At 34.9% G+C, this 26,875-nt stretch overlaps 1 protein-coding gene across 1 annotated transcript in view; it reads left to right on the plus strand.

Annotated features, from left to right (window-relative positions):
• LOC121446219 (BMP/retinoic acid-inducible neural-specific protein 3-like) overlaps nucleotides 1-18,849 on the plus strand; it is a gene marked incomplete at its 3' end in the record, with an annotated part of 257,918 nt that extends 239,069 nt beyond the window's left edge. Inside the window, exons 5-6 of the mRNA XM_041648686.1 lie at nucleotides 11,510-11,615; nucleotides 18,613-18,849. Of these exons, the coding sequence (XP_041504620.1) occupies nucleotides 11,510-11,615; nucleotides 18,613-18,849 (343 nt within the window). The remainder of the gene's footprint in view (nucleotides 1-11,509; nucleotides 11,616-18,612) is intronic.
• Nucleotides 18,850-26,875: the final 8,026 nt, after the last annotated feature.

Raw genomic sequence — 26,875 nt, forward strand, 5'->3', positions numbered from 1 at the left:
ACACGCACACACTCACACACACACACACACACAAACATACACACATCCGTCAGGCACACAGAGAAAATTGAATGAATAAACAAGCCTGAACAAACTTAAAATCTAATAGTTTATAATACAAAGAGCAAGAAAAAAACCAAAACAATTAAAAAGACTTCTGATAATCTATTTTTTCAGTTTGTTTCATTTATAAAATACACACAATGAGTTATTGCCTTGTTATACTGGCTCAGTTTTCCTAGAAATTAATTTATTTCTTACAAGACAATAGGAATTGAAGCATTACAGCAACACTGCCAACTGTGGGGCCCGTAAAAATCTTACTATATCCAGGCAGCATGTTCAGATCTGCAGCACCCTGGACAATTGTATATGCCCCATTGGAGGGAGAATTTATTTTTCTTTGTTGTTAATATTGAAGATATCAGATGAAGCCTAGACAACTAGAGTGTATAAAATCATACAGTATAACAACATTCTTTTTGGAGCTTGCATAATAAAGCACAAACATACACTTACGCATACTGTCAGTTATAGCAACAATCACAAACATAGCCTAAGCCTTTTGAATGTATGTCCTAGGATTTAGTTATACAAGGAACGAATTTTTTATTTGCTCTCCAGTGTCCTAAAATTCTGTGATTTAAGATCTGTATTATTTAAAATAAATAAAAAAAAAAACCCAGCATCTAGGAGTGAACCACAGGTTTGACTGTTCCATGGTCAACAAGTGTTATGCACTTAAGTTCCATGGAAACCATGGTCTAAGCACAAAGAGATCCTGTGTTTATTAGGCAACCTGGTCCTGACTCGATTGTATCTAGTTTACCTTATTACACATCACATTAATAGACACTTCAAGATCCTCTAAACATTTCTTCTTTTCTAGCCTGCTGTGAAATTTTAGTTTTTAAATGTGTGCCCAAAGAGTGCACTCAATTTTCCTCAATAGATTGGCGTGAGGCTATTTGTCAGTGGGAAACCTCAATACTCCTTTGATAGAGGATAATTTGTAAGGTACATAAAAGTAGGCCAATCATTGTAGCTGTGTGGGAACTCATGGAGCCAAGAACAAGAAGAAATCACTTGGAAGTAATTGGGCTGAGGGGTAAACTCTGCTGTGTTCCCAAAGAATTTGGTGCCCTAGCTTTTGTAATAATCTTCTCAAACATTAACTGTTTTTGTCACATAAACTTGCTTTACTCCACATTGTTTTTATTTCATTTAATAGCCTAGGTTTATAGTCTCTGTTTTGTAGATATTTAATGAATATTGTTGTTTTGTAGCATCTATTTGAGACAAGGTCACAGTAAGTAGCCTTGTCTGACCTCAAACATCCAATGTAGAACACCTAATTCTTCAACTCAAAGAGACTGTCTTTCCTTTGTCTCCTAAAGGCATGTATTAAGGATATGTCTCATCACACACACTTATCTATAATATTTTCTTAATCTCCTTTTTCAAGTATCTAAGCTCCTGACACACACACACACACACACACAAAGTATCAGAAAATCTTTCTAAACTGACTGTGGCTACAGAGATGGATGTCTCTTTTGAGGTCTTTGAGATCATGAACTGCTCCTGTAGATGACGAGAGTGCAGTTCTGGGCATTCAAATAAGGGACACACAGAGTCACCTTTATCACCAGACCCAGGTGATAATCTAATGCTGTCCTGAGGACCACAGAGGCATCTGCACTCTCATGTATGCTAACTCAAACAGGCATACAATTTGTACGTAACTTTAACAACACATAAAAGTAGAATAAAACAAAAATGATTCCCTATAAATGAATCAATTCATTATCCAAATATATATCAAATCCATTCACATGATAGGGAATAGGATTTCAGTAAACAAGTCTTTGCGAGCATTTATTTTGCATAGAAATGTAATTTGATAACAGTATATACTAAAAATTAAACTTGTGTTTGATTGACAATTGTGATTTTCATAAGAAAACATTAGTAATATGAACATTAATTATATACCATAACCTATTTTTGAACTTCTGTTAAATAAGTAGAACAGTTTCAAAAAAACCCTGACAATGTCAACTATATTCAAAATCATATTTATTAATTATGCATCCTACACTGAACATAATGCTCGGTATTATTTCATGTAGATATAAAAATGAACTTATTGGTTGTACTCATGCATATTATCTAGCAGTATATGACATATGAGTTTACACATTTCTAAAATAACATATTAAATTAAACTATTTTGAAAATTACACAATATCTTTGATCCCAAAGAAAGCTTAATCCAATGACAACATTTTCAAACACTTGTAAATGATGATATCTGAAAATTCTCTTATTGGTTAAAATAAAGTAGTAGAAGTATTTCAGTGAGAGAGACACCTAGTTCTGTGCTGAGCGGTGGTGGAGCATGCCTTTAATCTGAGCACTCAGGAGCAAAGACACACAGATTTTGTGAGTTTGTGGCCAGTCTGGTCTACAAGAGCTAGTTCCAGGACAGCTAGGGTTGTTACAAAGAGAAACTCTATCCCAAATCAACAAACAAACAAATAAATAGCCAGTTCTACACTGTCTGATGTTAAAGGTTTAGGTTTAATAAATGTTGAAATAGTAATTGATTACTTAGAGAATAGAAATAATTTAAATACTTAAAATACTTTGTCAATAGTAATATTTCACACAAATCAGAAAAATCTTAAAACTATACCTTCAGTTGAATAAATAGTACAGTCATTTTTTTCCTTTGGTATCAACAGTTTTAATTGTTTGTAATTCAGTTTGGGAATCTGATAATGTGAACAATATATGATATGTAAATATCCTCTATTGGCAGCAGAAAAGTTTGGTGATTTCAAATTTCCATATAACTTTAATATTTTGAGGGGTTTTTCATTGATTTTTTTTCTCCAGAACATTCTTTGAAAGTTTCGTACATTAAATATTGATTTGTAATAAAGTTTTTAATTTGCTATTTCTTTGTAATAAGGAGTGAGATAAAACAAAAATATTTATGGGCTGATTTCCTTTATAGGTAATGAACTTTTTCACTATTTTCTGTACAATTATTAGCAAGAAAATAAGAGTTGAATACACCATAGTTATATTTTTGTTTTGTAATTTTATGATTGTTGCTAATAAAGTATAACTACACGAATTTAAAAATACATTAGATAAATGATTTATAGCACTTATGTTGGTAGTTTTGTAATAGTAATATTTCGAGCCTTAAAATGTCTTAGGTATATTTTCAGATGAGCTATTATTAGTTGGACTTACTTTTTCTAAATATTTTTATTAACTTTATTATTATATGTTATTTTATTTATTTTTATTATTTTATTTATTATTATGAAGTTGCAAACTTAATAAGTACCACTTGCATGAAAGAAAGAGACTCTTGAAGAAGTGATCACAGAGCTGGAGTTACAATTGGTTGTGTTCCAACATTGCTGTGTTCCAACATTTTTGTGTTCCAACATGCAAGTGATGTGAACTGAACACAGATCATCTGCAAAAGCAGTAACAATGCTAAACTGCTCTGCCATCTCTTCAGCCCTTGGATTACTTACCTATTTCATTATCTATGTATTGATGGACTCATTCATGAGAATTATTCATTTATGTATATGGGTCTTTTGCCTGCATGTATTTACATTACATGTATGTCTGGTATCCTCTGAGATCAGAAGTGGGTCTGGATTCCTGTAGCTGGGGTGGCAAGTGACATTGTGCTGTCATGTGGGTCCTGGGAATTGAATCTAGTTCTGGAAGAGCAGTAAATGTTCTAAACCACTGATCCATGTCTCTGGTCTTGGTACATAGACTATTGACAGACAAATGGATAAATAGGCACAAAGAAATCCTTAACTGTGGCAGCAGATGTATATGACTTGGTACCTGTCTTGATATAATGAATTAAGAAAAAGTATTAGCTAATTTTATTAATAAAGATGATACTAATCTGTTAAGCCTGTTGTTATTATATAACATAACTACAGAATATATAGTTCAAATTATCACCATTTCAGGAACTGTTGTTTAAATCAAGATTTGCAAGTTTCAAAAGTTAGCAAGTCTCCATACCACTTTGCTGCCACTTCCACACACTGAAACTGCTATCCTGGTCTCTGACACTAAATTATTTTGCCTATCTCTTTTGGTGGATAAAAATGAAGCATGGTATTTTCTTATCTTTCCATTGTTTTTTAATTCATCTAATTTTGATTTCACATAATCATAATAGACTTTTGTACATTACATTTTTAAGACTCGGTCCTCCTTATTCGATGTCTTTGTCTTTACAATTCTGCTGCAGGAGTTAAGCTTTCAATTCACTTCCACATTTCTAATGACTAATAACGACTGTGACTTTTTCCTAAGTTGCCCTGTGAACAGGCTCTGCATGCTGAGAATGCTCTTGTTTTCAATGTCCTTGCAATCCTTTTGTCACATTTACTTGCTTCACACTGGACACCTAGGCTTGTGTTTCCCTACTTTTAAAGACATTTTTTAGTGAAGATATCAGTAAAGCAATTAGTTTGCAGTATTACCAATGCTATAACTTTTATCTCTCTCTTTTTTAACCATTTATAAAGTACATACTAGCATCTCTTTATGGTTCTATTTTTTTAGCTCATTAATAAAAAATAAACAATTTTATATATTGTCTAATTTATTTTTTGAGAATGTCATGCATGAGAACTGTATTTACATCATTTTTTACATCATTATTAACTCTTACTATACACCCAAATCCTCTAGTGTACCCCTGATTCTCTTTCAGATTCTTAATCTCTTTAATTTCTTGACTTAAGCATAGCTCTTGCAAATTAGTTACTTTATTCTAACCAATTTTTAGTGTTTAATTTACATAAACAGAGTTATATATAATTCCTTAAAAGTTATTTGGTACAACTAAATTTAACCATGAAATACAATTATGTCTTTTCAATGAAAATCTTCTGGATGAGTTATCCTGTAAAGTTCAGGTCTATGATCTTGTTCATTTCACTAGATCTATGTGAAGAATTTAGGTAGGGTGACCCCCACTGAATGTCCCTCCACCTATTTGCATCTGGGCAGCACTAAGCAGAATCAGGATCTGAAAAACACAAAGCAAAACTAACAAACAAATAGGACATGAATTTTGAGGGAGACGTGATATAAGGTTCCTAGGAGGACTTGTAAGGAGTGGAGGTTTGATATTGTCAGAACACATTGAATACGTGGGTGAAAGTTTCAAAGCGTAAACACAAATAAAGTGATAAGAAAATCAAAGATCTGCCAAAGAGAGATTGCTGTGAATGTGTTGACGCTATGAGCAAACGATGGTTATGAACAGCAATCTCTTCTAGTTTCAACTATTTTCATGTGTAATAAAACTCTGACGGTAAACAAGCAAAAATGGGGAAAATATTAGCAGTTGTTCCTCTGGGCTAGTAATTTATCTAGTTGCTTGTATTTCCAACACAGACATTTATTACTGTTTTTATTGAAAATGGCAGGTTGAACAAATAATAATATTGCTACTCTCTGTGTCTGATAGTCATGTAACCAAGAAATAGTACATAGATGACAAGACACTGTAAGGGGAAAGAGACACAGTTTTGTGTGTTTTTTTTCAGAACTTGAAAGAGATAAGAAATTCTTCCCTTTGACGATTGTGTAACATTCTTAGAAACATTAACCGTTTCATAAGATAAATATTTAAAAAATAATATAACAGAGCTGAGTTGAAATAAGTAATTTATTTGACCATACATGACATTAAATATTTGAGAAGCAATACTCAGTTTTGAAAAATTGATGTCCAAATAGCTTATATTATATTTAAAGATCCAAACACAAAAGATCTTACTAGATAAAGAGTATGTGTAGGGACATGGTGTTGGGGAAATGGGACAGAACTTGATAATAGTACCCAAGACCCTATATTCACTACTGCAACATGTAAGAATTCATGAATAATTAGAAATTATACTCATATACTCAGATAATAATCTTAAAAATCAGTGAGGATACAAAGTGTAATACTTTAAAATCAATACCTAATTAAATAAAATGTCTGATTGTACATTTATGTATTATTTTCAAAATAACATTCATTTTCTCTCTCTCTCTCTCTCTCTCTCTCTATATATATATATATATATATATATATATATGGGTTTTTATTTGAACTTATTTATGCAAACTCCACAATTGTATCATTAGCTGCTTCAGAAATGCAAACCTGTTGCTTTTCTTTTTCTGGGTGTTATTCTTTTCTGACCTGTGATATTTAACAAAGGATTTTTTTTGTTGTTTAACCAACATTCAATATTGTGTGCGACTGGTCATTCTTACGCTATCATATATGGACAGGTTCCAAGATAAGCACAAGCTGGTGTTATTAATATAGTTTCAGAAGTTTAGTCCATTATCACTATTCCAAAACACTGTAGAATATAGGAAGACTTGGTGCTGGAGTAGGAGCTGAGAATTCCACATTTTGATCCACAGGCAACAGAAAATGAACTTAGACACTGGGTGTGGCTTGAGCATTTATAAGACCACAAGCCCACCCCCACAGTGACACACTTCATCCAACAAGGTCATACCTACTCCATCAAAGTGACACTACCTAATATCACCACTCCCTATGAACTTATGAGGCCAATTACATCCAAACAGCCACAATAAACATGTTGTGTTCATTTATAAGTAACTATGTTAACACTAAAACAATGCTATACAAAAGAACATTATGTTTCAGCTTTAGAAGCCATGATTGTGGATATGTATCCATACACATGTGTTCATTCCCAAATATATAACCACAACCATTCAGTCTATAAAATGTTAGTGTTATTTATATGTACTCAGGGTTAGTCACTTGATATTCAATAACCTGGGGTATTTACCTTTGGGATATATATATATATATATATATATATATATATATATACACACACATACATACAATACTGTCTTTTGTTCAGTATTTTTTTTTGGACTATCATGTTACTGAGATTTCATGAGTATAGTTTCACTGAAATTTCTAGGAGACAATCTCACAACAAGTATCTTGTTCATCTTATTTTAAAACATTTTCATCTCCCCTTACTTTATGATACAAGAGACTTAGGATTAGTAGTCACAACAGATGTTTGTGTTGAGACTTGACACTACCAGTTTTCTTGATCTCTGAATTTTTATGGGCAATGTTTTCTGTATTGGTTTCTATTTGTTACAAAGAGACTGAAGTATGAAAGCCACACTATTTGTGACTATACGGGCACATATTTAGAATGTAGCCAGGAATTATCCTGGTTTGGAGAACTGGGAGTGTAGGTTCCCCTCCAACTTCCTTGACCTCATTAAGTAGGCCCATATAGTTTTCGTCAAAAGGAAAATTCTTGAGGTTATTAAGTATAATTAGACTGCTATCAGTTTCTGGCAAGGTATGCTTGTCAGTACTGTGTCCTTTGGTATATAATGCTATCATGTATCCAAGTTTCAGTTCTTAACAATCAAAGCTTAGAAACAATTTTCACTGATTCTTTTCCTTGGAAGCTTGCGTAGATTCTGCTGTTATCATAAATGCTATTTGTCAAGTAGGAGACTCTCAGGTCAGATAGAGCTTAAGTTCTCAATATTGCAAGTTCAAAGTCATAATGTCTTAAGCCATAAGTATTCACTCCAAGTTCTAGGTGGGAACCAAGGTCAATAGTCAAAACTTACATTATTTTGGTGAGTCTCTTGAAAAACACTAAACAATTCAGAAAGGGATGTCTCAAAACTTTTGTTGGGCTTTATATTAGATAGTCTATAACTATTTGGGGAAATGCTGTTTGTTTAAGATATTTTCTTAAACTACATATGTATTATTAATTAGTTAATTATATTATACTGCATGGTTTTTAATAGCAATGATAGTTCATTTCCAGTTAATTAATTGCACACATTTCAATTAATTGAGGCAAACACAAGTCTGTATTATTTTTCCCTGCAATTACAATATTTCTTTGATTTAGAAATAGATTTGAACTCTGTAAAATTCTAGAACTCTAGAAACTGAAACATCAGAGAAAGAGTTGAAAGGAAAAATCAGAAACTACCTGTGTGATTTTTTGAAAGTTTGCTCTGTTTTCATGGCCTCAACAGAAATAATATGATAATGTAAGCAAAATCCACAAAAACACTCAGGGACTGTATCAAATACACACTTATCATATTCCCACAGCAAGTTCTGCACAGGGAAAATTTTGATCAGGTTCAGCTGTATGTCTCAGAGCTAGTGAAGCTCCATCTACCGTGCTACCTGATGCATAGCCTCACAACTTACCATCCTTAGGCCACTGAACACAAGGCAGGTTGAGGTACTGCTGCTCTAACATTCCCATCCATGCATAATATATTTCTTATAATAATAATTATTATTATTAAAAATAATAAGAATAATAATTCCTTATAATAGAAATTCACATTAGACTTCCATATTTCGACTCATTATCAAAAAATTCAGATGATCATGACACATATTCTGTCTTTGGTGGGGCAAGGGATTATGTGGAACATTTGTTTAATAATTTGAAGTTTGAGTTTTATTTATATCCATTTTGTTATTATATTAAAATTAAAATATGCATGAGCACTAATCCTAATTCCAAACTCTTGAAGACATATAAAATTTGTCCATCAGTATAATATAATTTAAAGTTGTTTCTTTTTATTTTTGAACTTTCTATTCATTTTACAAACCAACCACAATTCCCCGTTCTCTCCTGCTCCCCACCCAACTTATCCCTCATACCCTCCTAAGAAAGGGTAAGGCCTCCCATGGAGAGTCAACAAAGTGGGGCACATCAATTTGAGTGAGGACCAATTGATGGAGGTGGGTGTTGTATCTTATCTGTTGCTTTCATTGGTTAAGTAATAAAGAAAACTGCTTGGCCCTCTGATAGGGTAGAATTTAGATAGGCAGAGTAAACAGAACAGAATGCTGGGAGAAAAAAGCTGAGTCAGTGATTCGCCACGATTCTCCTACTGGACACAGACACAGGTTAAGATCTTCCCTGGTAAGACACCTCGTGGTGTTACAGGGATATTAGAAATGGGTTAGATCGATATGTAAGAGCTAGCCAATAAGAGGCCAGGCAGTATTTAAAAGAATACAGTTTCCGTGTAATTATTTCTGGTACCCCACTGCTCCTATTTCAACAACCAATGCCCTCTGTTATCGGTTCTACCAACAAAGTTGCTAGTATTATGGCAGAATGCTTAGCCACTCCAGGCGCTGGCACTTCTGAGATCAATGGCACATGGCCGCATATGCACCATCAAGCCTTTAGGCAACTTAGCACCGAGGGTACTCAAGTCCTACGTGATCTCAGTGCAGCCTGGTCATGAGATCTCTGAGTGAAACTTCTAAGTAATCCCCTGTGCACATGTGCTAGATAGTCTTTAAAAACCTGGACATGCCTGTTCCACACTCTCTTCCTGTACCACGTTTCAGCCAGGCCTGAGTACTCTCTTCTTCATCCTGCCTTCTCTGTTAATAAACTCTAAATGTGAGTTTTTGGTATGTATTGTGATTCATCCTCACTCTCAGTAATTTCTCTATCCTCCCTGCATCAAGGCTGAAAAAGGCATCTCTGGAGGGAACGGGTTCTAAAAAGTCAGCTCATCAACCAGGGATAGATCCTGTTCCCACTGCCAGGCGCCCCACAAACCTATCGAAACCATACAGCTTTCACTCACAGCTCAGAGAGTTGATATCAGTCCCATCCAAACTCAACAACTGTTGGTCTAGAGTTGGTGAGCTGCCGCAAGCTCCAGCAACTGTCTCTGTTTCTCAATTGTGACCTTGAAACCCCTTGTTCATATAACCACACTCCCTCTCATTGACTGGCTTCTAGGAGCCCTGCCTAGGAAAATGGATGAAACTAGAAAAAAAAGAAATCCTGAGTGAGGTAACCTCAAACCACAAAGACATACATGGTATGTACTCACTCATAAGTGGATGCTAGATTTAAAGCAAAGATAACAATGTACAGCCCCAGAGAATCTACCTGACTAGGAGGGCACGAAGAGGGACTTGTGGAACACCCTGGGAAGAGAAAAGGAGATTTCCTGGGTAAACTGGGGGTTGGGAGTATTAGAGGAGAAGGGATGGGTGCTGAGAATACAAAGGAACCAGCATTGTTGAGTTGGGGGAGGGAGAAAAGAAAAACAATAAAAGAGATGTATTGACAGAGGGAGTCATTTTCGGGTTAGGGAGAAACCTGCTGCTAGTGAAATTCCCAGGAATCCACAGTATGACCTCAGCAATGTGGAGAGGTTGCCTGAACTAGCATTCTCTAATAAGATGGATGTCTACCCTAACAGATGTCATTAGAATATACATCCAGTAACTGATGGAAGCAGAGGAAGAGATCCACAGTCAATATAAATTTTATATATAGAATGTATTAGAAATTAGTATTAACAATGAATTATATTTTGTTAAAGTAATGATACAATTATACACATAACAGTAGATTTTTTTTAATGTGTGTCCCCAATATGAAATTCCACAATTCTAATCTAAACTATAGTTTAAGAGCAAAGAAATTTTATTTTTAAATTTTAAAGAATTTGAATTTTATTTTCAGTATTTCTTTTATTTATCTACTTATTTTGTACCCTGGCTGCAGCCCTTCACACTATCAACCCCTATCACTTCATCTCCCCCATTCCACCACCCACACCCAAATCCCCTCATCTTTTGTCTCCATCCACTAATGTACTCACTCAAAAGTGGACCTTAGGTAGTAAATAAAGCACAGTTAGGCTACAATCCACAGATCCAGAAGGAGTAAGTAACAAAGAGAGTTCATGGCGGTACACCAAGGCCTTCTTAGTGTGACTGTATGAATGAGGTTAATGTGAAGCATTAAAAAAGAAATTTGCCAAATAGAGAAAGGAGAACTTTTCAAAAACTTGGGTGGAAGAAGGCCATGCAAACAGTAAAGTCTTAAAATTAAGATGATGACCGAACAGGGACACATCATGCCTGCTGTGCAGATGGAAAGTAAACAGTTTGGAAGTTGCTGCACTCATAAAAGTGTCTATATTTGCATTTCATGTAATAAAACTGATGGTCAATTTTAGAGAGTGGCTTGGGAAGTGACTGATTTACAAATGAAAACACAAGTAATTATTATATAAGCAAATGTTTTTCTATCAGCTTTAAGGAGTATGTCCCTATTACTTCTTTGGAAACAGAGTGATTATATGTTAGTTTCATTTTTTCTATAAATGATCTTTATATGTATTAGAATTATGCCTGACTCCAAAAGCGAAAATCAGCTGGAGACATGATTCTTTCTCATCTTTGTGATTTGACGTACCTCTTGATGCTATCTTTTACTTCTCAGAATTGTCAGTGATGTTTACCACCAAACACTTAATATTGTAGTGGGAGACAAGCATACTCAACAGAACGAACATTGTGAAAGTCTGATTTATATAATAAAGTTGATGTTTTGTTTATCAGGTGACAGAAACCCGGACGGGTCCTCTTGGCTGCAGTAACTATGACAACCTAGATTCTGTCAGCTCTGTTCTGGTTCAGAGTCCTGAGAATAAAATTCAGTTGCAAGGTACGTAGGTAAAATTTTAATAATTATTTATGAGCCTAGATGATATACTATCCAGTTTTCATCCCTTTCATACTTTTGAAAAATAAGTCATTTGCCACCGGTGAGATGGTCCAAAGGCACTTGGTGCTTTTATAAAAAACTTGAGTTGAGTTTCTACATGCTTATCACTTTGTGTATCTATTGATCCAGAGTCTCTGAAACTCTGTGCTTCTTGGCACCTGACCTCTTGTGCACATAATTGTATGCAGATATACATATTTGTATGTGATTAAAAATAATAATAAATCCTAAAAAAGAAAAACATGGTATAAATTTATTTATATATAAAATTATTGACAAAGTTAATGCATCAATTTTAAAATATCTTAACGGTCTAGAATAAATGAAGAAATTATTAGTATACTTTTCTTCACAAATTAAGTAATTCTAATAATAATTAAATCTTACATTGAGAGTAATGTGGTAATGTGTGTGTGTGGGGGGGGTGGTGAGTTTCTTTTCTCTTCAACAATTCATTAAATAGGTAGTTTAGTAGATGGATACAGACAGATGTTTGTACTATTTATAGGTATAAGGGCAAGAGTATTTTTGGTTTGCATTATGTTTCTAAGCAATTCAAATTGATTGTCTTTTATCATTGGAATTCTGATAAGTCATTTGAAAAAGCAGGTACAGATTTAGTTTTTCTGGGAATGCTATCTTATACACTTTTACTCTTGTTGAAGAGAAGTTACTTCCACAGTGAATTCTTTTCAACAACAAAACCACAACAAAAGCATTGATATTAATTTAAAAAAAAAACACTGTTAAGGAACAACAACAAAAAAAAACCCTTCAGAATGAAACTTAACATTAACATGACTTACATGTATTTGTAAAAAAATACTGATCATTATCCATAGTCACAGTAAATTTACTTCAAATATTTTAAATATTTACTGTCAGCAATATCACATATTAGGGCTGTAGAATGAGAAGCACTTGCTACACTTCCAGTGCACCCAGGTACAGTTCCCAGCACCTACAATTGGCAGTTTACGGTTGATACTTATGTACACACACATGCACACATACAGATATGACATATAAAATAGAGCATTATTGTTGTTATTTAATATGTAAGTGTCACATATCAAATAAATGACTCTAAATGAACAGATAAAAATAATCAAAATAAGATTAAGGCTAGGGAATTAAATTTATGTAAAAATATCTAAATAAAACATAAAAGAAACTCAATAAGGAGTTTATAATTGTTTTGAAAATCATTCATAATATTTATAATAAATTTAACTTTCCCAAATTACTCATGAGTAGTTTTTAAAGGAGATTATACTGGAAAGATTTCTAGTTTAAATATTTTCATTCTAAAGTTATTGTACTATGTAATTATGTATTATGTAATATAACGTATAATTAAGCTCATAATATGTTGCAACGAGGGCCTGCTTATTCATCCTGGCTACCCAAAACTGAAATAATCACACAGAAACTGTATTAACTAAATCACTTCTTGGCACACTAGCTCTAGCTTCTTATTGGCTAGCTCTTATATTAATTTAAGCCATTTCTGTTCCTCTTTATATTACCATGATTTCATGGCCTACCAGCAAAGTTTCAGCACATCTACTTCTGGCCATGGCTCCTTGACATCCCATGATTCTGTTCTTCTTTCTCCCAGCATTCAGTTCAGTTCTCCGAGCCTACCTAAGTTCTGCTCTGTCAACAGGCCAAGGCAGTTTGTTTATTCATTAATGGTAATCACAGTACACAGAGAGGAATCCCACATCAATAATATATTACAAAATGCACTTTAAATTTCTTGATAAAATTTACATCTTCAGGTAGTTTTGGTAATGAAGCTTGAATGTAATTAATAAAATGCAGTAATAGAATAAAATATTCAGGGATCCTGAAATAGGATTTTGAGTTCAGGGACAAATTTTTGTATACATATATACTTGATCTGCACTTGAACTCTTAAGCTGTTTTGCAGGCAGGTCCCAATGCTTATTTTTTATGTTCATATTTTAGTTTCTTCATATTTTTAAATGTCGTTACCTTACCATATTTACATTTTTCTGCTCCACTCTTTCCCATCACTCCCTTTGAAACACACTGACCTTTTCATTAATTATTATTTTTATATATTTGTATAAGTGCGTAACTCTATAAATATAACCTGCTGGGTTAATACAATGTAACCTATATGTATACATGTTTAGGGATGACTGTTTGGGCCTATATATCTAGCAATTGATGGCTTCTGCTGAAGATTGATTCTTTCTCTTTCAATAGCCACAGATTTTAACTCTTCTCATCCAGGGGACTTTTGAGTTTTTCTCCTTCCATGTTGGCATTCCAATGTTACACTATTCAGGATTTGTTTAGGCAACTTTATTGTTAAGATTTTATTTGTTCAGGTTTCCTGTCATAAACAGGAAACTCTATCAACAGACTTCCTGATCCTTTGGCTCTTGCAATTTCTCATTGTACCTCAGATCAGATTTCTCTTCATTTTGACCAGTTGTGACTTTCTCTAATCATGTCCATCTACTACAAAATCAAGTTTGTTTGAAGAATTGTGAAAACTACACTTATCTGTGGTCATAATGATAGACATTCAGAATGTAATTGGAGTTATACTTTTTTTTTTTTTTTACAGAAAACAGAGATAATAGATTCTCCTCTCAGACATGGTGTAGCTGTATAGGTTTACAGTACCAAACATGAATTCTTTGAGAAGGCAGTAAGTTCAAGAGCTGTTGGTTCTAAATGACTGGACTTCAACCTTGTGGCTCTCTTGACTTTACAGTCATTGGTGTGTCTTTTAGACGTTGCTGATAGGTGGGAGTGTCAATGCGGGCTTTCCTCTTCTTGCAGTTGATAATATTTCTTTTTGCAAATATGTATTAGCTGCTGCCATCTGATGTGTTTCATAGAGCCAAAGTGTACCATGTTCCTCCATACACTTTTCTTCCAAAAAAAAAAATAGCACCAGAGTTCTCTAAGTGGTTAAATATCATTTAAATTCAGCTGTGGTATATCGAATTCTTTCTCATATAGAAAGCTTAAGAACAGACTCCAAGCTATTTTTCTTGATCAGTCTTCCTATATTCCATGCATGCTGAAATAACACTATGTGAAATATTTAAACTGTCATTGATTTATGTGTGATTTTTGTCAATGATCATCATTTGACATGAAAAATTAACTCCATAATGTTGAAAGTTATTCATGTGTCACTTAAATGGTCAAATGTTGTCCTTAGTGAACTGTATTGTTGCTTTGATAATGCTAATAAAATTAATGACCCAATTAGCAATGTCTCATAAATTACAAGTATCAATACACAGTAGTTCTTAATTTATATTCTATTACCTTACTAAAGCAATTTTTTATTAACTATACTGATAGTGATAGGAGAGTGTCATGTCAACCATTTTCACATTCATAGTGTATCAAGCAATGGCATTTTAAATAAACCATCCAATAAATATTTCTATTTAAATTTAAATTGAAAAATTGATTATTCTAAATAATCAAGTGTGTAGAATACACATACTGACAAATAGATGGTCAAGATACAAAGATAAGAATGCAGTTATCAATGTACTTGTGAAATTTATTTTTCCCTGAATATTAATACTTGATTTTCATTAACTCAGGCTCATAGGTAAAATCAGGGACAAAGTAATGGATTGATTTTGTTACAAAAGAAATGCAAATATTGTCAAATTTAGTAAGTAAAGTACTATTTAGTGTTGACACAATTTTCTATATATTATAATTAATTTTTACTATTTCTTTCTTAATTTTTTATCCTTTATATGTATGTACACATGGTGTCTATGGTTTTATGTATGTTTATTCATGCGTATATTGGTACATATATGTCTTAATGTATGTGCGTATGTGGGGGCTTGCTGGTGGGGACATGTATATTGAGCATTTTATTTTTTTTTTCATTTAGAAATATTTTTTTTATTATTTTTTTTTTTAATTTATTTATTTATTAAGGATTTCTGCCTCGTCCCCACAACCGCTTCCCATTTCCCTCCCCCTCCCCCGATCAAGACCCCCCCCCCCTCATCTGCTCGAAGAGCAATCAGGGTTCCCTGACCTGTGGGAAGCCCAAGGACTGCCCACCTCTATCCAGGTCTCGTAAGGTGAGCATTCAAACTGCCTAGGCTCCCACAAAGCCAGTACGTGCAGTAGGATCAAAAACCCACTGCAATTGTTCTTGAATTCTCAGTATTCCTCATTGTCCGCTATGTTCAGCTAGTCCGGATTTATCCCATGCTTTTTCAGACCTAGGCCAGCTGGCCTTGGTGAGATCCCAATAGAACATCCCCATTGTCTTAGTGTGTGGGTGCACCCCTCGTGGTCCTGAGTTCCTTGCTCGTGCTCCGTCTCCTTCTGCTCCTGATTTGGACCTTGAGATTTCTGTCCGGTGCTCCCGTGTGGGTCTCTGTCTCTGTCTCCTTTCATCGCCTGATGAAGGTTAATATTCCTGAGGATGCCTATGTGTTTGTCTTTGGATTCACCTTATTTAGCTTCTTTAGGAACATGAATTATAGGCTCAATGTCCTTTATTTATGGCTAGAAACCAAATATGAGTGAGTACATCCCATGTTCCTCTTTTTGGGTCTGGCTTACCTCACTCAGGATAGTGTTTTCTATTTCCATCCATTTGAATGCAAAATTCAAGAAGTCCTTGTTTTTTTACTGCTGAGTAATACTCTAATATGTATATATTCCATACTTTCTTCATCCATTCTTCCGTTGAAGGGCATCTAGGTTGTTTCCAGGTTCTGGCTATTACAAACAATGCTGCCATGAACATAGTTGAGCATATACTTTTGTTGTATGATAGGGCCTCTCATTTTAATTATTAACCCTTGTCTTTAGCCCTCTCTCCCTCTTTTCCTTCTTTCTTTCTTTCTTTCTTTCTTTCTCTTTCTTTCTTTCTTTTTCTTTCTTTCTTTCTTCTTTCCTCCATTTCTTCCTTCTTTGCTTCCTTTCTTCATTTTTCTTTCTTTTTAAATTGGATCTCAAATAGCTCAGAATGGGTTCCATTCTGTTATATAAATTAGGATGACCTAGAATTTCTTAGCGTCCATCTTCCAGCCTCTGCCTCTCAGAGGGTGGAACAAATTTGCTGGGGGACAAATTTAAGCAGAGGTGGAACTTTTTTTTTGTCCTGACAGCCCGATCACAAATAATCACTCAGAAGCTTATATTAATTACAAAATACTTGACCTATGGATCAGGATTATTACTAGCTAGCTCTTACAACCTTTAACCCATTTCTATTAGTCTATGTTTTGACACATGACGTGTGGCTTTACCTGTTCTCTAGCATCTTGCTTCCCTTGCATCTGGCTTCTGTCTCCCTGACTCCACACTTCCTCCTTTCTGCATTTTCCATTTAACTTTCCCTCCTAGCCTCATTTTGCCTTGCTAGAATTCAAATTCTAGCATTGTCTTTATTATAAACTAATGAGAGTAATATATATTCTCTTTACACAGAAGGATTATCCCACAGAAGACAACCATATACCATCATGAGAGACTTTATTAGAGTATTTCACTAGTTTTTTTTATTTTGCTTTGTTTTTTTTTTTTTAATTCTCCTCTTATACATTACATTCTGACTGCAGTTTTCTCTCTCTCCCTAATTTCCAGGTCACCCCACATCTCTTCTCCTTCAGATCCAGTCCTCCTTTTTTCTTTAGAGAGGAGTTGTCCTCCCAGATATATCAACTGAACCTGTCATAACAATAAAACTAGCCAAAAACCTTCATATCAAGGTTGAACAAGAAAAGACAGTAGGAGGGAAAAGGAAAAGCATGCAAGGGGCAGGGGCAATCCCTCCCCACACTGTTAAAAGTTCCACATGAACACCAAGCCACACAAACTACATGCAGAGAACCTCGCTCAAACATATCCAAGGTCTGTGTTTGTCACTTCAGTCTCTACGACCCTATAAACCTTGCTTATATTCTGTAAGCAATAGTCTCTTGGTGCCCTTGACCCTTCTGGATCCTACAAGCAATTCTCCCTCTCTTCTGCAGGGTTCCCCTGACTCCACCTAGTGTTTGAGGTAGTGCTTTCTTGCTATGTGTATCTGCATCTGCTCCCATTTGGTGTTGCTACTGATGCTTCTCTGATACAACTGACCTAGGCACCTTTGTTATGTATTTAAAAATGTTGGATATAAAACTATATTTTTCACAAAATATATTAAATGAAAAATTGTTTAAGTATTAAATTTAAATATTATTTAAAAATAATATTAAAATTTATTTAATTTAAAATATTTCTTTGTTAAAGTCTATTTCAAATAGCACTTCCCTAAATAACTAGTGACTACCAAGCTGGCATCTAAGAGAATAATGGAATATATCAGTAGGGATGGATTACACAAGCAAAGAAATGGACTGTGAATTAACTACATCAGCCCATCTGCTCCTTTTTATGCAGTTTTGTGCTTGTTCCTAAACAACAGAATCATATTGGGTAGGCATTCTTGGTGTACTATGTTGTGATCTGCCCTGTCAACCTTGCTAAACTTGTAAAAAAAAGAGGCATTATTAATTATAGTATCCATTTGTGCAGAGTGGTAGTATAAAAATGGAATGGAAGACTTGAAATCAAGAGGCAGGCAGAAAACAGTGAACTGTGTCTTCAAATATGTAGGCTTAGTGTAAGTTTTGTAAATCATAATTAAATGCTCTAATTAATTACATCAAAGACCCACAGTATTGCTATAAAAGTATAAAATACTAATGATTGCTATAAATTCTGTAATTCTGTATTCACGTGGTCTATTGTATTGAAATTATACAAACAGATGATTTTCCTAATGATAGTTTTTAATAGCGATAAACTTGTGTTTTAAATGACTAGCATTTACTTTCTCTACTCGGTGTTGTAAACAAGTGCTTGCTGCACTGTGGTGCTTCAAACTTGATCACTTCATTTGTCTTTCAAGGGCTTCAAGTTCTCCTTCCTGACTATCTTCAGGAGCGCTTTGTGCAGGCAGCATTGAGCTACATTGCCTGTAATTCAGAGGGGGAGTTTATTTGCAAGGATAATGACTGCTGGTGCCACTGTGGTCCAAAGTTTCCAGAATGCAACTGCCCCTCCATGGACATTCAAGCCATGGAAGAGAATCTTCTTCGGATAACGGAAACATGGAAAGCCTACAACAGTGACTTTGAAGATTCAGGTAAGATAGAGATTTTACTTAAATAATTTCAGTATGATTAAAGAACTTCTTTTCCCAGTTGGAAAGGTTTTTGTTTTTCTTAATCTTTAAAGTAGGTATTTATATTGATCTTGTTATTGCTCACTTAGTGTTTTATAAGGGTACTGGTGTTTTGTGTGTTGCTCATGTGATGTCATTGGAGTGCAGCCTACTCTTTGGTTGAAGCATTAGTCAGTTATTAAGAAAATGTTATTGTCTTGATTTGCATTTCTCTGATAAATTTATCAGAGAATTTATCAAAACAACTCTGAGATTCCATCTTACACCCATCAGAAGAGCCAAGATCAAAAACACCAATGAAAGCTTATGCCACAGAGAATGTGGGGTAAGATGAACCCTCTCCATTACAGGAAGAAGTGCAAACTTCCAGAGCTGCTTTGGAAATACTGTAAGGGAATTTCTCAGAAAATAGGAAACAATCTACCTCAAGACCTAGCAATATCACTTTTGAGTATTTACCCAAAGAAAATTCATTCATAGCACAGGACATGTGGTCAGCAATGTTCATAGCAACATTATTTTTAGTAGCCAGAACCTGAAAACAAACTAGATTCCTCATACTGAAGAATGGATAAATAAAATGTGATACATATACACCATGGAGTATTACTCACTGGTAAAAATATGATAATAAAAGCATCTTCAAATTTGCAGGCAAATGGATGGGTTTAGAAAAAAAAAAAAACATCACTCAAGAGTGATGTAACACAGACCCAGAAAGACAAATCTTATATATACTCACTCATAAGAGGCTTTTAGACAAAAAAACAAAGAAAAAACACAACCTCAGAGAACCTAGACAACAAAGAGTCCCATAGGAGACATACATGGATCTAAATAGTAAGGAGAAAAAGACAAGATTTCCTGAGTAAATTGGGAGTGTGGCAGTCAGGGGTGTTGGGGAAAAAGTCTCTTTTTATACATGTGAGTAGGTAGAAAGAAAGAGGAGAGAAAGAGTGGGAAGAGAAGAAAAAATGTATAGTGCAATAACAGTAAAAAAATGTATTGTCATTTCAAACATCAGATTATCATATGATGCTCTTTATGTTTCTCTGCAAATCTCTGGAAGCCCTTGTGTTTCAATTGTCAGTAAAATATTTCCAGCATGTTTTATGGGACTTCAAATTCACATGACTATCATGTCTATGCACTTTAATTGACCACCTGTTATAATCATATTTAAAACCATTTTATGTTAATGGTTGAATAATTTTCTATTATTTTTGAATATTTAGGACGGCCTGTAATAGTATTTTCAAACAGTTTCTTAGTAACTACATAGCCCATAATTATGTAAATCAGCTTTAGAAATATACATTTTATAATTGCCAAAATTACACCATGAAAAATTTATTCCTCAAAGTAAAGCATTATATAAAATACCATGTATGATAATGTATACAAAAGCAAGCCATACAAAAATCTAATGACTAGTGAATGGTATATTTCAGTTAAAATATATTATGCATAACTAACAAACAAGGAAAGTCAAACATGACATTACACACAAACACATATTATTGAAGAGAGTCAATACATTTAAGTTTATTTTTTATCAAAATAAAGAATTATGGTGAAGCAGACACTGGACATTGAATTCAAAGTGATAGTTTGTTGTGATAAAGATTCTGTTAATCACAAAAATGTATTTGAGAATTATTGTAGTTTTGACTATAGTAATAACATTATGTTGTGTAATTGAAAATTACTGGAGAAAACTCCTAATTTTATGATATAAAAATGTTTAAATTGCTCTGAGAGTTCATGGATATGTTACTCAGTTTGATTTAGTTACTACACAGTAGTTCTGTTTATCTTAACCCTAAATTATATATCATAATTATAATTTATCAACTTATAGCGAAATGTATTATAAAAAAGGAACAAAGACATGTTAGAAGACTTGACAACAACAAAATCAAGGATAGAAAATGTTAGAGAGAATGATGAATGAACACTCTGATTTTCTGCAAGTGTGTTTCCTTGGGGCGTATTTATCAACTCTTGGCAGACCTCATACCAGAGAGGCCTTCCTTGCCCTGGGAAATGTTTCTACTCCTGAGAAAATAACCTGAATAAATGTTATGGTCCAGTTAGGTTGCTGTGATTGTATTGAGAAGGCAAAGCAGTCTTTATATTATTTTCCTATGTGGAATCCAGATATAAAAGTTGGTGGATTGATAGTCAAATTAATAAAGTCTGGATTATTTAAATTAAATCTTCTGCAATGAGATTCTGAAATAGCAAATAGAAGATTTGAAATTAAATATGGTGTAGGGCGCGCTCTCAGAAGGAGAAGTATGAATCAAAGCATGTATACAACTTTGAGTCTGAATTTAGGGATTTTGAAATAATGCAGTATTATAGTGGTTATTGAAAATAGAGGATGTTAAGTAATAGAATGGTGGCTTATTGATGATGAAAATAGTCTCTAAAACTTGTTTGACAGATATAAAATTTTACTTCTACTTTCTTTTTTTATTTTATTTTTTTAATTTATTTATTTATTAAAGATTTCTGTCTCTTCCCCGCCACTGCCTCCCATTTCCCTCCCCCACCCCCAATTAAGTCCGCCCCCCTCCTCAGCCAGAAAAGCAATCAGGGTTCCCTGTCCTGTGGAAAGTCCAAGGAACCCCCACCTCCATCCAGGTCTACCAAGTTGAGCATCCAAACTGCCTAGGCTCCCACAAAGCCAGTGCGTGCAGTAGGATCAGAAACCCATTGCCATTGTTCTTGAGTTCTCAGTAGTCCTCTTGTCCGCTATGTTCAGAGAGTCCGGTTTTGTCCCAGGCTTTTCCAGACCCAGGCCAGCTGATCTTGGTGAGTTCCCAGTAGAATATCCCCATTGTCTCAGTGTGTGGGTGCACCCCTTGTGGTCCTGAGTTCCTTGCTCGTGCTCTCTCTCCTTCTGCTCCTGATTTGGACCTTGAGATTTCAGTCCGGTGCTTCAATGTGGGTCTCTGTCTCTGTCTCCTTTCATCACCTGCTGAAGGTTAATATTCAGGAGGATGCCAATATGTTTTTCTTTGGGTTCTCCTTATTTAGCTTCTCTAGGATCACTAATTATAGGCTCAATGTCCTTTATTTATGGCTAGAAACCAAATATGAGTGAGTACATCCCATGTTCCTCTTTTTGGGTCTGGCTTACCTCACTCAGGATAGTGTTTTCTATTTCCATCCATTTGCATGCAAAATTCAAGAACCCTTGTTTTTTACTGCTGAGTAGTACTCTAATATGTGTATATTCTATACTTACTTCATCCATTCTTCCATTGAAGGGCATATAGGTTGTTTCCAGGTTCTGGATATCACAAACAATGCTGCTATGAACATAGTAGAACATGTACTTTTGTTGTATGATAAGGCCTCTCTTGGGTATATTCCCAAGAGTGGTATTGCTGGATCCAGGGTTAAGTTGATCACGAATTTCCTGAGAAACCACCACACTGCTTTCCAAAGTGGTTGCACAAGTTTGCATTCCCACTAGCAATGGATGAGTGTACTCCTTTTTCCACAACATCTTCAACAAAGGCTATCATTGGTGTTTTTGATTTTAGCCATTCTGACAGGTGTAAGATGGTATCTTAAAGTTGTCTTGATTTGCATTTCCCTGATCGCTAAAGAAGTTGAGCATGACCTTAAGTGTCTTTTGTCCATTTGAAGTTCTTCTGTTGAAAATTCTCTGTTCAGCTCAATGCCCCATTTTATAATTGGGTTGATTAGCCTTTTACGGTCTAGTTTCTTGGGTTCTTTATATATTTTGAAGATCAGACCTTTGTCAGTTGCAGGGTTGGTGAAGATCATCTCCCAGTCAGTGGGTTGCCTTTGTGTCTTAGTGACAGTGTCCTTTGCTTTACAGAAGCTTCTCAGTCTCATGAGGTCCCATTTATTCAATGAGGTCCTTAATGTCTGTGCTGCTGGGGTTATACGTAGGAAGTGGTCTCCTGTGCCCATGTGTTGTAGAGTACTTCCCACTTTCTCTTCTATCAGGTTCAGTGTGTTCGGACAAATATTGAGGTCTTTAATCCATTTGGACTTGAGTTTTGTGCATGGTGTTAGATATGGATCTATTTTCATTCTTCTACAGGTTGACATCCAATTTTGCTAGCACAATTTGTTGAAGATGCTCTCTTTTTTCCATTGTATACTTTTAGCTCCTTTATCGAAAATCAGGTGTTCATAAGTTTGTGGGTTAATGTCAGGGTCTTCTATTCGATTCCATTGGTCGACTTCTCTGTTTTTATGCCAATACCAAGCTGTTTTCAATACTGTAGCTCTGTAGTAGAGTTTGAAGTCAGGGATGGTAATGCCTCCAGACGATCCTTTGTTGTATAAGATTGTTTTGGGTATCCTGGGTTTTTTATTTTTCCAAATAAAGTTGATTATTGTCTTCTCTAGATCTGTGAAGAATTTTGATGGGATTTTGATGGGGATTGCATCGAATCTATAGATTGCTTTTGGTAGAATTGCCATTTTTACTATGTTGATCCTCCCAATCCAAGAGCAAGGGAGATCCTTCCATTTTCTGGTGTCCTCTTCAATTTCTTTCTTCAAAGTCTTAAAGTTCTTGTCAAATAGATCTTTCACATCCTTGGTCAGAGTTACCCCGAGATATTTTATGCTATTTGTGGCTATCGTGAAAGGTGATGCTTCTCTAATTTCCCTCTCTGATTCCTTATCCTTAGTGTATAGGAAGGCCACTGATTTTTTTGGAGTTGATCTTGTATCCTGCCACATTACTAAAGGTGTTTATCAGCTGTAGGAGTTCTTTGGTAGAGTTTTTGGGGTTGCTTATGTACACTATCATATCATCGGCAAATAACGGGAGCTTAACTTCTTCTTTTCCGATACGAATCCCCTTGATCCCCTTTGTTGTCTTATTGCTATTGCTAGAACTTCAAGCACTATATTGAAGAGGTATGGAGAGAGTGGACAGCCTTGTCGTGTTCCTGATTTTAGTGGGATGTCTTTGAGTTTTTCTCCATTTAATTTAATGTTAGCTGTCGGCTTGCTGTAAATAGCTTTTATTATATTTAGGTATGACTCTTGTATCCCTAATCTCTCCAAGACTTTTATCATAAAGGGGTGTTGAATTTTGTCAAATGCTTTTCAGCATCTAATGAAATGATCATATGTTTTTTTTTCTTTCAGTTTATTTATAGGGTGGATTACATTGATAGATTTTCATATGTTGAACCAGCCCTGTATCTCTGAGATGAAGCCTACTTGATCATAATGGATAATTTTTCTAATGTGTTCTTGGATTTGGTTTGCCAGTATTTTATTGAGAATTTTTGCGTCGATATTCATTAGTGAGATAGGCCTGTAATTCTCTTTCTTGATTGGGTCTTTGTGTGGTTTTGCTATCAGAGTAACTGTAGCTTCATAAAAGGAATTTGGCAATGACTTTTCTGTTTCTATATTGTGAAATACATTAAGGAGTATAGGTATTAGCTCTTCTTGGAAGTTCTGGTAGAATTCTGCATTGAAACCATCTGGTCCTGGGCTTTTTTTGGAAGGGAGATTTTTGATAACGGTTTCTAGTTCTTCGCAACTAACAGGTCTATTTAGATCATTCACCTGGTCTTGGTTTAGCTTTGGTATGTGGTACTTATCTAAAAAAGTGTCCATTTCTTTTGCATTTTCTAGTTTTGTGGCCTACAGGCTTTTGTAGTAAGATCTAATGAGTCTCTGAATTTCCTCTGTGTCTGTGGTTATGTCCCCCTTTTCATTTCTGATCTTATTTATTTGCGTGTTCTCTCTCTGTCGTTTATTTAGTTTGGATAGGTGTTTGTCGATCTTGTTGATTTTCTCCAAGAACCAACTTTTTGTTTCATTGATTCTTTGGACTGTTTTCTGTGTTTCTATTTTGTTGATTTCCGCCCTCAGTTTGATTATTTCCAGTCTTCTACTCCTCCTGGGCACATCTGCTTCTTTTTTTTCTAAAGCTTTCAGGTGTGCTGCTAAGTCTCCGATGTATGCTTTCTCTGTTTTCTTTAAGTGGGCACTTAGTGCTATGAACTTTCCTCTTATCATTGCTTTCATAGTGTCCCATAGGTTTGAGTATGTTGTGCCTTTATTTTCCTTAAATTCAAGGAAGACTTTAATTTCTTTCTTGATTTCTTCCTTGACCCAGGTGTGGTTCAGTAGTTGACTGTTCAGTTTCCATGAGTTTGTCGGCTTTCTGGAGGTAGGATTGATGTTGAATTCTAACTTTAATCCGTGGTGATCTGATAAAACACAGGTGGACACTGATATTTTTTTTTTTGTATCTGTGGAGGTTTCCTTTGTTTCCGAGTATGTGGTCAATTTTTGAGAAGGTTCCATCAGCTGCAGAAAGAAAGGTATATTTTTTCCTATTTGGGTGGAATGTTCTATAGATGTCTGTTAAGTCCATTTGCTTCATTACCTTCACTAGTTCTCTTACTTCTCTATTAGGTCTCTGTCTGATTGACCTGTCCATTGCTGAGAGAGGTGTATTGAAGTCTCCTACTACTAGTGTGTGTGGTTTGATGTCTGCTTTGAGTTTTCGTAATGTTTCTTTTACATAAGTGGGTGCTTTTATATTAGGGGTATAAATATTCAGGATTGAGACGTCATCCTGACAAATTGTTCCTGTTATGAGTATAAAGTGTCTATCTCGATCTCTTCTGATTGATTTGAGTTTGAAGTCAGTTTTGTTAGAAATTAATATGGCCACACTTGCTTTTTTCTTAGGACCATTTGCTTGAAAGGCCTTTTCCTAACCCTTTACTCTGAGTAGATGCCTGTCTTTGTGGTTGAGATGTGTTTCTTGCGAACAGCAGAATGTTGGATCCTGTTTTCGTATCCAATCTCTTAGCCTGTGCCTTTTTATAGGTGAATTGAGACCATTAATATTAAGTGATATTAATGCGCAGTGGTTGTTTACGCCAGATATTCTTATTGTTTTTGAAGTAGAATTTGTGTGTCTCCCTTCTTTAAATTGTGCTAGTGAAGGGTCGCTAGATGCCTCAGTTATTGTAGGCAGTGTTGGCAATGTTGGATTCCTTGGGTTGCGATTTTCCTTCTATTATTTTCTGTAGGGCTGGATTCATGGCTACGTATTGTTTAAATTTGTTCTTATCCTGGAATGTCTTGTTTTCTCCATTTATAGTGAACGAAAGCTTGGCTGGGTATAGTAGTCTGGGCTTGCATCCATGGTCTCTTATTTTCTGCAGTACTTCTATCCAGTACCTTCTGGCTTTGTTTCCATAGAGAAATCAGGTGTAAGTCTGATCGGTTTACCTTTATAAGTTACTTGGCCTTTTTCCTTTGCAGCTCTTAGTATTCTTTCTTTAACCTGTATGTTTTGTGTTTTGATTATTATATGGTGAGTGGATGTTTTTCTTTGATCCAGTCTGTTTGGTGTTCTGTATGCTTCTTGAATATTCAAAGGAATATCTTTCTTTATGTTGGGAAAGTTTTCTTCCATAATTTTGTTCAAAATATTTTCTGGGCCTTTGAGTTGTGACTCTTCTCTTTCTTCTCTTCCTATTATTCTTAGGTTTGGTATTTTTGTTGTGTCCCCATAATCCTGAATGTTTTGTGATGAGAATTTATTGGCTTTGCAGTTTTCTTTGATCAGAGCGTTTATTTTCTCTATGGTGTCCTCAGAATCTGAGATTCTTTCTTCTATTTCTTGTATTCTATTGATTATGCTTGTTTCTGTAGGCTTTGCTCGTTGACCTAGATTTTCCATATCCAGCTGGTCTTCAGTTTGTGTTTTTTTCCTTGCTTCCATTTCAGTTTTCAATTCTTGAACTGTTTCCATTACCTGTTTGATCATTCTTTCTTGGTTTCCCAGGGTATTATGTACGTATTTACTCATTTCTTCAAATTTTTGTTATACTTCTCAACCATTTCTATAAGGGCATTTTTCACATGTTGTTTAAGGGACTCTATTGCTTTCATAAAGTCAATTTTTTCCACTTCTTCTGTGTTAGGGTGTTAAAGACCTTCTGTTGTA

The sequence above is a fragment of the Microtus oregoni genome, unplaced genomic scaffold (assembly GCF_018167655.1).
Source record: "Microtus oregoni isolate MIOR12 unplaced genomic scaffold, Mior012 000003F_ref0000135, whole genome shotgun sequence".
NCBI lineage: Eukaryota > Metazoa > Chordata > Mammalia > Rodentia > Cricetidae > Microtus > Microtus oregoni.